At 50.4% G+C, this 13,101-nt stretch overlaps 1 protein-coding gene across 2 annotated transcripts; it reads left to right on the top strand.

The window, feature by feature from the left end:
* Nucleotides 1–1,249: 1,249 nt before the first annotated feature.
* LOC125700155 (leukotriene C4 synthase-like) lies at nt 1,250–6,179 on the top strand. Of its 2 annotated transcripts, none has more exons than XM_048960501.1 (6): nt 1,250–1,350; nt 3,722–3,879; nt 4,671–4,770; nt 5,061–5,131; nt 5,341–5,422; nt 5,627–6,179. In XM_048960501.1, the coding sequence occupies exons 1-6, from the start codon at nt 1,265–1,267 to the stop codon at nt 5,751–5,753; spliced, it is 624 nt and encodes a 207-aa protein (XP_048816458.1). In that variant the 5' UTR covers nt 1,250–1,264; the 3' UTR covers nt 5,754–6,179. The 2 variants fall into 2 exon arrangements, with proteins under 2 accessions (XP_048816458.1, XP_048816459.1); XM_048960502.1 differs by lacking the exon at nt 1,250–1,350 and adding an exon at nt 1,449–1,728.
* The last annotated feature ends 6,922 nt before the right edge of the window (nt 6,180–13,101 follow it).

The following is a 13,101-nucleotide window of genomic DNA, read 5'->3' on the forward strand; positions in this document are numbered from 1 at the left end:
ATTGGCTCTTGTTCGCTCTGCCAGAAGCGCAGCCGCCCTTCTGCTGTTGTTCTTTTTTGCTCCAATGCTTTTTCTGACATTCTGCTGAAAAAGGAATAGGAAAACTGGCAAAAGAACTGCTCCATGTGACAATACTATGAGGCAGGGCTGGACAAGAGAGGGGTTGAACTTTCCTGTTTACATATTCTTAACAGATTTTGGCCATTTGTGCATCTCAGTACCTTTTGATGCTGAGTAAGGGCAGCACTTTAGCACCGCTTATATATGGATTTGCCCTCCAGCCAGATGTAATATTCATGCAGATAATGGTCACCAAATGTCTTTAGGAAAATTGAATTATTAAAAAAAATATTTTCCAAATGATCCCTGACAACATGAGTATCACATACTCATTCCATAGTTTCCCAAAGGCTTTACAGTGAAGCTTCCTCCTGTTGCTGACAAAGCGCTTTGTCCCTCCTGACGTGAAGATCACTGTCTTTAGGACTGCTGGGACATGGTTAAAGCATCCCATAGCAAACTGATTTTGCCCTCAAAAGTTGTTGCAAAATGCCCGGGTTGGGCACAAATCAAAGTGATATCTGAGCCTCCAGGGAGCCTTGGTAACATCTGCAGAGCAGAAATTGCAGCCATCGTTGGGATTGGCTGAGCTCGGCCAGTGCTGTGTTATCAAGGGACGAAATGATGAATTTCTGTCCTCATGCCACATATTTTCATCCTGCACTTCCTTCTGCAGCTTCAAAACCCAAGAATTCTGAGGACATCTCAAGAGATGCTGATTGCAGATAGAAGCTGCTGGTTATTTGCACCCCTCCCAGTCCAAGGGTTGTCCAGCTGGTCACACCAAGGCCTGGAGGCTCATCTTTTGAATCAAAAACCTCTTTTTTTCTTTATGGGTAGAGTTTTTGTTTGTTTGTTTTCCTGTGGGGCTTTGAATACTTTTGAACTGAGAACTTTTTTTTTTTTTTTAACATGTGGCTTTTAATCCTTTTGAACTAAAACTGCTCTCCACATGGCTGCTGAAAAGGCACTGACTGTTCCCACATGCAGTTCAACCATCTCGGGTTTGGAAGCGCTCAGCAGCTGCACAAGTAGAAGCAAAAGGAAGCACAAGTGCCAACTATATTAGAAAATACTTCTGTGTTTCTGTGATTTTTGGACAGTCAGGGAACCGTTGTGCTTCACAGCTGAAGGGTGAGTTGATCAGATGCAAATTGTTTCCTTTTCCGCTAACAGAGCTCTTGGTCCGTTGCCGTTTTATGGAATGCATTTCCAGGGCAATCTTGCTGTGTGTGACATCGCTGGGCTCTGCTGGCTTCTCCTCGCCCCACTGCTGCCAGTGAGAAACAGGTATGGCAAAGCACCCTGCTGCCGAAAGCTGCCCTGGGCTTGCTATGCTGCTTGTTTTTTCCTCCAAAATTGCTTTTAATCCAGATAAGCATCACGAACCATCCTGCAGCACTGCTCTGAAGTGGTAATCAGGAGGTAGGAGGGATTAACGGCTGCAGGAGGTGATGGCAGAAGCCCTGGCAGCGTGGGCACAGAGCAATTCGTCCTGCGATGAGTCAGTGGGAGGCGCAGTGATTCTGCATTGTGCACGTGGCACGGCAGTGAGGAGCAGGCAGCGTTCCTTTAGCTCCCAACCCTTTAAATCTGTACCCAGCCTGGACCTGCAACTGCAGCATTGTCACCAATTAGGAGGAAATTCTGCCGTGCCAGCCTCGGAAGGTGAGGTTTTGCAATATGCTTCTTCCAGTGTCATTGCATGTGGCTGGTGACAGCAGAGACATCCCAGCCCATCTCCTGCCTCTCATTCCTGGGGATGTGGTGGTTCACTCGGCCACCTTCAAGCACCAAGCCCTTTGCTCACAGCCTCGTGAGCCTCATGCCCAAACAAGAGTGTGGGCTGAGCTGCCATGGGACCAGAGAGCTGCTGAGTCGGGTGTGAGCACTTAGTGGGATGGTGGTGGAGGCAAGGGGAACCCACCTGCTGGCCCCAGCCTGGACCCACACATGTGGCTGCTGTGATGTGTGGGATGCTGGGCACCAGGGCCAGTCCCCTCAGATGGCATTTAGTGCCTTCAGGGAGTGCCAGCACCCACTCCTAACACTGAGTGAGGATGGAAAATAAGGAGAGTTGTCGTGGTCACAAACAGCAAATAGAAAAATGTGGTAGCCAGCAGGAGGTAAAGGCAGCTGAAGAAATGGTGGTTACATGGGAGGGAGGAAGGGAGAGATGCCTGCACTTGTTTATTCATTCATATTTTTACTAACCTTGTTATATTTAGACTACACCAGATGATATCAGAAGTGTTTTGCAACTAGTGATGATCTGGGGAATGGGAGCACTCTTTAGGGTCCTTTGAAACACCTGCTGGCCTAGTCTTCCTATGTGCACTGACCTCATGCTGCACTGCTGAGGTGTGAGCACAGATCTTGTTCAGTTGTTGTGTTTTGTATTCTCTTTTGCTAGCAGGCTGTAATCAGCCAGGAGATGAGGGAAAAGGAAACTGCACCGTGCATTGAGACCTCTGCCTTTTCTGAGCTGACACAGGAAAAGTCCTTCATTTCCTTGACAGCTGAGCTGAGAAAACAAACCACCACCTCCCTCATATTCCTAAACAGTTGGTGAAGTGGAAGTGGATCAGCTCTGATATAAAACAGCCTTACAGCTGAAGCTTGAAAAATGGTGTTTGATGTTTTGAGAAACAAGCTGGGATATCAGTGTCACTACTCTGAGTGCCTTTATTCACTGGTGAGGTACACAGCCAGAGCCTGCCCACTGTTCCTTGAAAAGTCCATCAAGGATGTCAGATACACAGTGCAATTCCTCTTGCATCCATCTGATTTTGTTTTCTGTGATAGTGAAGATTAATGAGCGCTTTGTCATAAACCTCATTCACCTTTTCCTGGGCCAAAGGCAAATTCTTTGAGTGATGGAAAGGAAGGACACGAAGTCGGGGTCCAGGGGCAGCAGTGCCAGCACGGGGCAGGGACCGGCGAGTGCTGCTGTGGTCACACGCATGTGATGCCCTCAGTGTGTTGTTGCTACATCCTGATGGATTGTGCTGGATTTCGCTCCCACAAATCTCTCACTGATGTGTATCACAGGGGTTGTTTTGGCTGAGGACAGAGAGGGAGGCAAAAGTGCTCAGCTCTCAGCCTTGCCAGCACAGGGAAGAGATTCAAAGCTCTCCCTCGCTGTCTGACTGTTGTACAGGACTCACCCCAGGTCTATGCAAAGCAGATCCGTATCTTTTGCACTTGTTCACACCCTGTCCTATGTCTGCAGTAGGTTTTCATGTGGGGCTTTATTTGGTGCCATACCTGTGCAGCAATTGTGCTCTGTGCCAATGCATACACTTGAGCACAGGGTCTGCATGCCCCCAAAGGTGGTGAGTTGTGCTATGAGCGGTGCAGAGCAGCTAAGCAGGGCTGCAGTTTCTTGTGCTGTACCAAAGGAGGGGTGTGCATTGGCTTTTGCTAGACCCATTACTCCAGGGAAGAGCTAGCTGGGCTAGCTCCGTCCCCTCATTCTCCTCCCTTATCTCTCCTCTGAGGTTTCTGCTGGCTTTCCCACTTCCTCATATTGTATTCCTGGAAAAGGGAGGGTGGGAGTGGAATTCTCCACCAGACCTTTATCTGCCACTGTGCACAAGGTAGTGGGCAAGCTGCAGTCCTAGTTTGTAGTGCTGCATACTGAACTTTTCTGTTCACTTAGGGCAAGCCTGTGCTGCCTGCACCGCCACCCAACGCATCAGCAAGGACTGCACCTGGCCAGAGGAGATCCTGCTTGGGAAATCAGGTTTTATAGTGTCGCTATGTTGGAGCAGATCCATCTGCTGGCTGCCGTGACGGTTCTTGGGGTCCTGGAGCAAGGTAGGGACCATCATATACCCATGCTCAAGTACCGCCTGTGTTGGTCTGCCATACCTCCATTATTTCCTTTCACTTCCATGCTCTGTTACTGCTGCCATGCTGCCAATTTACTGCTTACAGTGAGTGATATCTTCTGTGGTTTTTGAACACTAAAACAAAAAAGTGCCTGGCATGCCAGCCTCCTTAAAGTTCTCCCCAGAACTAACACACCTCTTTTGTCTTGATATCTCTTGGTCGATCTTCTCTGTAAACACATAGAATTTCCTTATTTGAAACACAGGTTTGCAGTAGATTTGCAGTTGGTGTAGATCATAGCATAAAATGTACAGGATGAGGTGGGTTGCATGGAAATCTCAACCTTAACCAGGGCTCCACACTGCATGACTATAGACCTCAGCATCTGGGTGGCTTATCTGTGGCATCAGTTCCCTCTCTGCTTGGCTATCAGAATTTAGAAGGGGAAAAAAACAAAGATCTCAAAAACAACAACAACAACAACAACAAAGTGCAGCTGAACTCCGAAATATTTGGTATAAATGGTAGATGATTTGTTGAGTATGGAAGAAAGAAACCAGATAACCACTGGTTGTATGTGACTGCATACTGCTTGCTTCACCACTGCTCAGGTACATTCCTTTGCCTTGTCTGAATGTGCCCGGCTCTCTCTGGAATGTGGGGCTGCGAGGTCAGAAGGAAGCTGCAGGACATTCCCCCTTCCCTCCTGGCAGCTTCCTGGCCACCAGGCCAGTCCCAATGACTGACCCATGCCACTTTTCTCTCCTTTGCTGCAGCCTACTTCTTCCTCCAGGTGATCCATGCAAGGCGCACGTTTGGCGTTTCTCCTCCCAACATCTCAGGCCCACCTGAATTTGAGCGGATCTTTCGAGCACAGTAAGAAACTTCTCTCGTGACGTGCTTTGCAGCCCTCCTGTCTGGTGGCACTGCTCGTCCCTTCCTTTGCTGTTCAGTTTCTCTGATGCCTTGCAGCACTTTGGAGATGTCCACCTCCCCTGGGGTCCAGTTAATGGATAGAAGGGTCGGTACTGGGATTCCGTGAGCTCAGAGAGCTTTGAGTGGGGCTTAGAGCGGGACTGCCCAAGTTCAGCACCTCTGCTGTCAGTCCTGTGTCCTGCATGATCTTCCTCCTTTCCCTTGTTTATAACTTTTCTCTTTCCCTCTAGGGTGAACTCCTCAGAGTATTTTCCCATTTTCGTGGCACTCCTGTGGCAGGCTGGACTCTTTTTCCACCAAGGTGAGAGCAGCCCCACAGCTGCTTGGGTGCCAGGTCTGCAGTGCTGCCTCTGTCCTCGGGTCCTGCTCACCCTCTGAGGAATGAATTAGGCAGCAATACTGTCTGATAGGAGTTCAGAGACAGTGGGCACTGCCTCTATTCCTCCCCTCATGCTCTCCATTTAGGAGCTCTATAAATCCTCTGAAGCTCTCAATATCTCTCAATCACAGGTCTGGCTGCAGCCCTGGGCCTGCTCTATCTTTACTCCCGCTATTGCTACTTTACGGGATACAGAGCATCATCCTCAGACAGGTAACACCTCCAGCCAGTGCTGACTGCTGGGTAGAAATTTGCTCTGTTCCACAAGCTGTTTTGGGGCCGCTGTGTGAACCAGTGCTGGGCACAGCATGGGCAAGGGCCATGGGGTGGGGCTGGAGCCAGGGCTGCCTCTCAGCCCTTGGTGGGAGCAGGGCATTCCCACAGCAGCACAGTGATGTTCGGTCTCTCCCCCACCAGGCTCACCCCCATCTACTTCAGCACCGCAGTTCTCTGGTTGCTCGTTGCAGCAGCGACCCTGGGCCTCCTGCATTTCTTTCTCTCTCACTATGTGGGTCTGAATGTCCTCCGGCTGCTTGCAGCATGATGCTCCTGGCCGTCACTGGCATCACCACTTCATATCTGCCCCCAGCTACAAGCCCACCTCACTGTGCTTCCAACACCTGTGGAGCTGGCAGAGCCACAGAGGCCTTTCTGAAGGTTGTTTGTGCCCAGCACTCCATGCCTAGCTGCTCTGTATGACTGATGGCCAAAGCAAGGAGAATTTTTGGAAAACAGAAGTAAGCTCTTCTCAGCCCCCGCATCCAGCCCAGGCACCATGGGGTCAGCACAGCCTCCCATGGTGCACAGCCAGGAAGAGAATTTCTGAGGAAGCATCCATAGGCTGGGGCAAGGCAGAGACAAGGGGTGACCCAGATCAGGTCCCTGCACACTGCTGGCTGTGCTGCACCAGTGCTGCCGCACACAACATGCACAGGAGCAGCTGCCAATAAAAGGACACTGAGCTTGCTGAGCTGTGCATGTCCTCATGGGTCTGCATCTGGCATAGGGCAAAACTTCTCTTTTGGGGTGCAGGGCTGTTTGGTTTCCCTGCAGGGATGAAGACAGTAGTGGTGCAAAGCTGGTTATCAGCAGTGCAGAACTCTTCAGGTGGGCTCAGCCCCTGTGACAACAGGGCTGGAAACGCTGGTTCTGTGGGCTGGCAGTACACAGCTCAGGGAACAGCAGAGGTGCTCTGTTGCCCTCAGCACCGGGAACCTCTCACCAAATTCAGTGAGAACAGCTGCATCAGCGTGCTGCTGGATTAACAGGATTGTAAACCCCGTCATGCTCCCTCCTTTCCCAGTGACAGGCATATCTTACATTGGAAGAACACAAAGCACTTTTTGGGGAAGTTATGAACTTTGCAAATTGCTTAACTTCCTTCCCTGTGGTTTAATTGCTTTGTCCAGCAGAGCCCCGGTCTGTTTCCCTTTCAGGCTCTTGGATTCGTGCAAACAATTCAATTCCAAACCAAACTAACAGCACTCATCTGTGCAGAGTTTCCAGCACAGCTCCAACCTTATAGGAACCCCCTGGATGTGAAATCCCCCCCTCAAGCCCAGGCAGGGCTTGCAGCCGGAGAAGAGCTGCTCCCCTCTCCCAGGGATGCCGCCATCGCTCTGCTCCTCCTGCACCAGGATAGCAAAACAAAACAAAAAACAAAAACACTTCGATCCGGACCATGGCTCCACGTCCATGTTTGGGATTTATCAGGTTCAAAAGCTGAGGCACGAGTGGGTGCGGGGATCCACCGCCCACCCGCAACCGCCAGGGAGCCTCTGTTCGCCCCGCTGGGGGCACCAGGGGGCGCCGGTAGCACGAGGCTGCGGGGCCGGGGGGAGCGGGACCGGGAGCGGGAGGACGAGGTTGGGGAGGCCGAGGGAACGGGGGGATCAGGGACGGCCGCTCCCGGGTGGGCAGAACGTCCCGCTGCTCCCCTACGCACGCGAGGCCGGGCGGCATGCGGGGTAGGCAGGTTATAGATGTCATTGTAAATGCAATGCAGTACGTGATGGTGCATTGAATGAGGTGGCTTAGTGCTGGGAATCGGTGATCTCGAAGGTTCAGGCTAGATGGTTCTGGGAGTCTGCGTCTTCTGCACAAAGCTTTCTGTGACCCATTTCACACAGCCCTGCTATTAAGGTTACCGGTGGGAGGGAGTCCTGTAGCCCCACAGAAACCCCCCCGACGTGTCTTAGTAATGAGCTGAGAACCCCTGCAAGTGCCTTACAGGTTCCTGGACCTTCTTGCTCCCTCTCCTGCTGCCAGCAGGAGGGCAGCTCAGCTCAGGGTACCTGGAGGGAAATTTGCAGCTGGATGAATGGGAGCTCAGCAAAGAACTAAGGAAACATGGAGAAGCAGTGAGAATCCTTCTATACTGAGAAAAGCTCAGAACCAGGCCTCCCTTCTGCACTTCCCTGTGCACAGCAGGGAGGTGGAGGCACTGAGCTCTGCCCACCAGCAAAGCCACTGCCTCCCCGGCAGGGGTGGCCATATGGGTGCACGCTTGGATTCATGTGCACGTGCAGAAACTGAGGCCCCTGTAGGGCTTTTATGCTCCATTGAAGAAGTTCATAGCATGCTGTCTTGAAAACGTCAAGGGTGCACACACATTGTTTCCTATCCAACATGTGACAGCTGTGCAGGATACATGCACAGAGAGGTCTGGTGACAGGGCTACATGCAGCCCACAGCACCCAAATGCTGTGCCTGGGGCCAGAGGAGGCCATGCAGCTGGCAGCAGGAAGAACTACTTGTTACCAGAGGGAGTATCTCCTTGGGATGCTGCACATGCAGCCCTGCTGAGATGGGAAGGGGAAAGGGTGCAGCAGGTGGCCTGGTGTTGTGGCTGGCATGGCACCAAGGTTCCCATAGCACCAACATCCATGGGCCAAGGGGAGGGAGGGAAGTAGGTCAGAGTGGGTGACAGTACCCAGACAGAGCTCAGGCTGATGAGGGAAAGGGGATGAAGCAGAGGATAAAAGTAGAGGGGAAGGAGACAGCTGAAGAATGAAGAAAGGGAAACGAAGCTTTCGTATTTCGAACAGCTCATTTCTTTCCCTTCAGAAAAAAAAAAAAAAAAAGAAAGAAAGAAAGGAGGAGGAGAACCTCTTAAAGCCACCTTTGTATATCAGTACTGAGAGACCAAGGCCAGCACCCAACTCCTGCCCATCTGACAACGAGCTGCGACGGAATTCAGATGCTAATTTGCAGCCGAGCTCCTCAATGGGTCTTTATTTCCACAGCTCCGGCTCCCGGCAGACCGGCCAATGGAGGAAGCTCGGCAGCGGCACGGGGAAGCTTCCCTTTCCCTCCTCTTTCCCTCCTTCCTTCACCCCGATGCTGTTATCGGCTCATCTCGGTTTTATTTGTTGACATTCGAGGGCAATGAAAAGGGAAGGAAGTTGTGCAACAGGAATAACGACCCATTTTATGAGCAGGAGCTGCAGGGACCGCAGCAGTGTGCATCAGAGCAAGGAGTGCTTTGCTCCGAGGAAATCGAGGAGTGCACTGTACCGGCAGAAACCAAGAGGTTGGCACGGTGCTGGTGGAGACAGAGCGAGAGGGGATGCAGTGGATGCAGTGCTGGTGCACAGATGCAGAGAGGGGCTGCAGGGAGGTGTGGATGTTCCTGCGGACTGGGGAGGGCAGGCAAATACTGCCTGCAGGGAAAGAACATTCCTAGATTAGATACCATGTTAAAACCCAAGCAAAACCAAAGCGGTCCACCATTTTGTATTATCAGTCAAGATAAGTAGGCCTGGAAAATCCACATGCAAAGGTTAAAATTTGCCTAATCGTCACCAGTTTTATACATCCCAGTAAATAACTCTTCTCAGGCAGCACAAAGAATTGATCTTTTCCTGGTTAGGTGAGAGCTGTAGTGTACATGAGGTCAGTAGGATCTAATGCAGCCTCTGAAGGAGAGCATGGACACATGCTGCAGTGTTGCTCTAAAACCAACAGTAAGAGGTAGGTAGGAAGAGCAAAGTGGAGCCAGCACTCAGGAAGATGCACCGAGCACTCCTGGTCTGTACATCAGCTGTATCACTTGGGCACTGTGTCACTCAACAGGAGAAAACAGAGTGACCCTGCACAGCCAGAGCAGTGTTACCACATGCGACAGGAGGCGGGGGTCACCAGGTCAGCAAACATGGAAACAGTGAGCGCTGGTGGTCACTGCTCCTGGGCTAAGACAGGCTTCATCTCGTGACTCCACATCACGGTCAGATCTATGGCTCATCGACTGCAGTGGGCTCCTCGTGGCTCCCCTGCCTCAGTGCCTGCAGCCCTCCCTGCCTGTGTCCCTGGAAGCTGCTCCTTGTCTGTCATGATGCTCCCAAGAATAACGAGTTTGGCAAGGGCTGGGCTGTGAGCTAGAACTGCATTGTTATCTGTCCAGTTACATAGATAATGCAGCACACTCCCCCAGGACCAGACTGGAGCACCCCCATTGTAAAGTATTTACAGATTTACAGCTCATTCTGCCTCTGGGAGGGAATAAAGAAGTGCAGACAAGTCTAATTGCAGAGGATGCACATGGACGCCTGCCCACCTCCTTCCTGGCAGGTGCAACGCCAAAGTGCCAAAGAGCTGCAAATGTTCTGCCTGAGCCCAGAAGCAGCCTTCCCAGAGACCAGCCCTTTTAGCTCACCCAGCATGGCCAGATGGCTCCTGGTTCACAGCTGACTCATGCCCACCATGTTCAGTCAGGCAAAGCATGCAGACAGCTGAGGTGTGCTGGGAGAGGGCTCTTGCTGTAGGAGGATGCGATCACACAGGCAATTCTTCCATGTTGCCAGAGATGAAGGATGGTCTGAGCATAAGCTGTGAATAACCTGGTGGTATAAAGGCAAGGGTGATAGATTCAAACAGGACAGCAGCTTCAGAGAAAGACTTGGTATCTGCCTCTATCTTCAGCAAAGTGTAGCAGATTCTCAAATTGGTTTTCAGACAGACTTGACTCTTCAGTAAACTTGATAAGGAAAACAGAAACATGAGCTCTTGCCCAGCCTCCGCTGCAGAGCACTGCATTCATTGTAATGAATAAGGACAGAAGGGGTGAAAAGGAAGAAAGGAAAGGTGAAGTGTAACCAAAAAGCTTCTGGATTTGCCCAAAACAAAAGGGAGTTGGAGGGTGGATTAGCAAAGCAATAAATTGAAAAAAAGAGAGGATCATGAATGTGGCCATGTTATCTAATATGGTAGAACACACAGCATGCATATTTAATAGTATTGTTTAGCTTGTATTTATCACAGCTAGAGGCTGTCTAGTGCTATGGGTAGGGACGAAAGAAAGGTTATAACGAACTCTGGGGCTTCTGAGTCTCACATGGAGAAACTAACTGTTACTAGTATGGGACTTCTATATATTTCCCATTTTCAGACCTCAAATGATACAGCAAGTCAGCTGCTAGCAGCATTTGGTGAGAGATAATCAGGTTTGCAGATTAACTGTTAGATCCTGAATTATACATGCTTATATGCAAACACAAGGAACACGCAACACGTCTAGACGACTGAGCTGTGGCTGAGACTTGAAGGATTAATCTTACAGTAGAACAAATGGAAAACTTCTAGCTAGGAAAGAGGGAAATGTACAGACCACACAGCATTCAGACCAGGATGACGTGCTGTCATCCTTTCAGAGCAGGTATTTAGACTCTGATTGCTGGTTTTTGTTTTTGTATTTTTTTTCTTCTGTGATATGGCAGTCAATAGTAACAGAATTATTGGTGATTACTTTTTGCACTGCAGTAGTATCTCCAAAGTTCGGTTGGGGATCAGCATCTGCACCGCTTCCAGACATGCAATATATCTTCGTTTGCTTAGATGCCTATAAAACACTTGAAGCAGAGCTGTAGAGTTCCTCTACTGTTTTGCTGTTCAGGAAAGAAACTTAAGAAACCTAACAAACAACAGTGTATGGTTAGTTCCAAGCAGAAATGTCCTGAGCAGGTAGCAAGCTTCAAGGAAGAGCTTTACTTTAGTCCTTTGGTCTAACTTAATATTTAACATTTCTGCCCAGCCTTGTGCATCTCTCTGCAGGCTGAATCAGAGCAGTCCATCCCCATTCACCATGAACTTCAGTGAGGATGTCACATAGGGCCGTGTTAATATTGAACAATTAATTTCTCCAGTTGGTTTCTACTCAAGAGGCCCCCCCTTTTTTGCCCATTTTCTACCAGATGGACTACAAAACTCAGCATGCTGATCTCCCTGTGCAGACTTGAACACAGCTTTATTTTCCTTCTGTTAATGAAAGTGGGAAAACAAGAACAGCTCCTGTTTCCACCAGCCTGCAGGTATGCCTTTTGCAGGAACAGGCCAGTGAAATTCTGAAGCTGAACAAAGCTCTTTTAGAGGAAAACAATTACCTGAAGCTGCAACTTGAGTTGCTGAAAGACATACTGACATGCAACAGCTCAACCATGCCTGTTGCAGGTGTAGGTGTCAGACTGCAAAAAACAAACAAACAAACAAACCAACACAGCAACAAAAACACAACCAACAACAGGTAAACAGACAGTCCTCCAAGAGATAGTGGAAGCAAGACCCAGAGGTCTGCACATTCATTGCTTCAAGAAACCTAATAAAATCCTACATCAAAAATTTCTAGCAAGATTTTTGTCCCCTATCTCATGCTTTGCAAGTGCTCATATATTGTGAGACTCTCCTTACTGGCAAAGGCACATCTCAGATATGGCAACACAAGAAAAGGGCTGCTGCCTTCAGTTGGCGATTCTTTTCAGTTTTCAAACACTACGTATATGTTGGTTAATTATAACTCTTCTGATAACTATTTCGATCTTTGCTTGCCTCTCTGCATGTCTGCCTTTCTGCTGTTCACTGCCACATTCTTCCTCCAGGTAGTGGCTGCATACAACACCTTGTTGGCTGTGTCAGCCCAGGCAGGCATTTTGCCTGCTCTTGCAGTTACATATTTACAAAGAAGTCGCATGACCTTTATTGTAACACTAGGAGAGTATGCGTGTAGCAGAACTGCTTCCCAGTGTAAACACAGGAAGACTGCCATTTCCGAAGCGTCCTCTAAAGAGGAGAGTCAGAAAGCAGACTTCAATAGGCATATGATCGAGACAGCATTCGATAGACCTGACTTTATTTATCACTGAAAACCCGAGTGCAAGAAACCAGACAGTGCAGCTCACTGCAAAGCTGCGCACTGCTGTGGATCGCATTGAGCACAGCAGAGAGCCAGCCCCAGTAATCATGCTGTAACAGAGACTAAAAGGGCCAGAGCAATAAAATGACACTTAGTAAATGAGCCTCAGCCTAAGTTTATTAACACTAATTAAAGGAGGACAAAAACGGCTGTCAGAAATGAAAACGTTTCGGTAGGGATCAGCGCAGGGGCTCACTGCACGTTGGCCGCTCAGTCAGGAAAGCTGCGAGGAGATGCCACAGCTGCGCAATCCTAAGGTCAGCCCGTATCAGTCCCATCCCTCTGGCTCCTTCGCAGCTATTCAAAGCCGTCCTAGCGATGCATTCTTTCTAACAGTACTTTCGCTAAGAGCTCTTTGCAACAACGCTCTACAGAAGGAGCAGGTCGGGCTAGGAGTGCCGCCGAGGGGCCGTGGAGAAAACGGTCCGCGACAGCGTAGGGCCGGCCCGACGAGGACTCCTCACGGCCCTTCCCGCCTCGCCCTGCCCTCCCCTCAGGGCTGTCCCCGCCCTCACAACGCCTGCAGTCCCCTGAGCGCCGCCCCGCTGCGGCCAGGAGCGGCACTGAGGAGGAGAGCGGCAGGTCTGCCCGTCCGGCTCCGTCGCGCGGGAGGCGGGGCCACGCCCGCTGACGACCGCAGTGCGCCGAGCCGCCGCTCCCCGCCCGGCGCCGCGCAGCGCCGTGAGTGAGGGCGCGGGGCGGGGTTGGT

The sequence above is a fragment of the Lagopus muta genome, chromosome 14, assembly GCF_023343835.1.
Source record: "Lagopus muta isolate bLagMut1 chromosome 14, bLagMut1 primary, whole genome shotgun sequence".
Lineage (NCBI taxonomy): Eukaryota > Metazoa > Chordata > Aves > Galliformes > Phasianidae > Lagopus > Lagopus muta.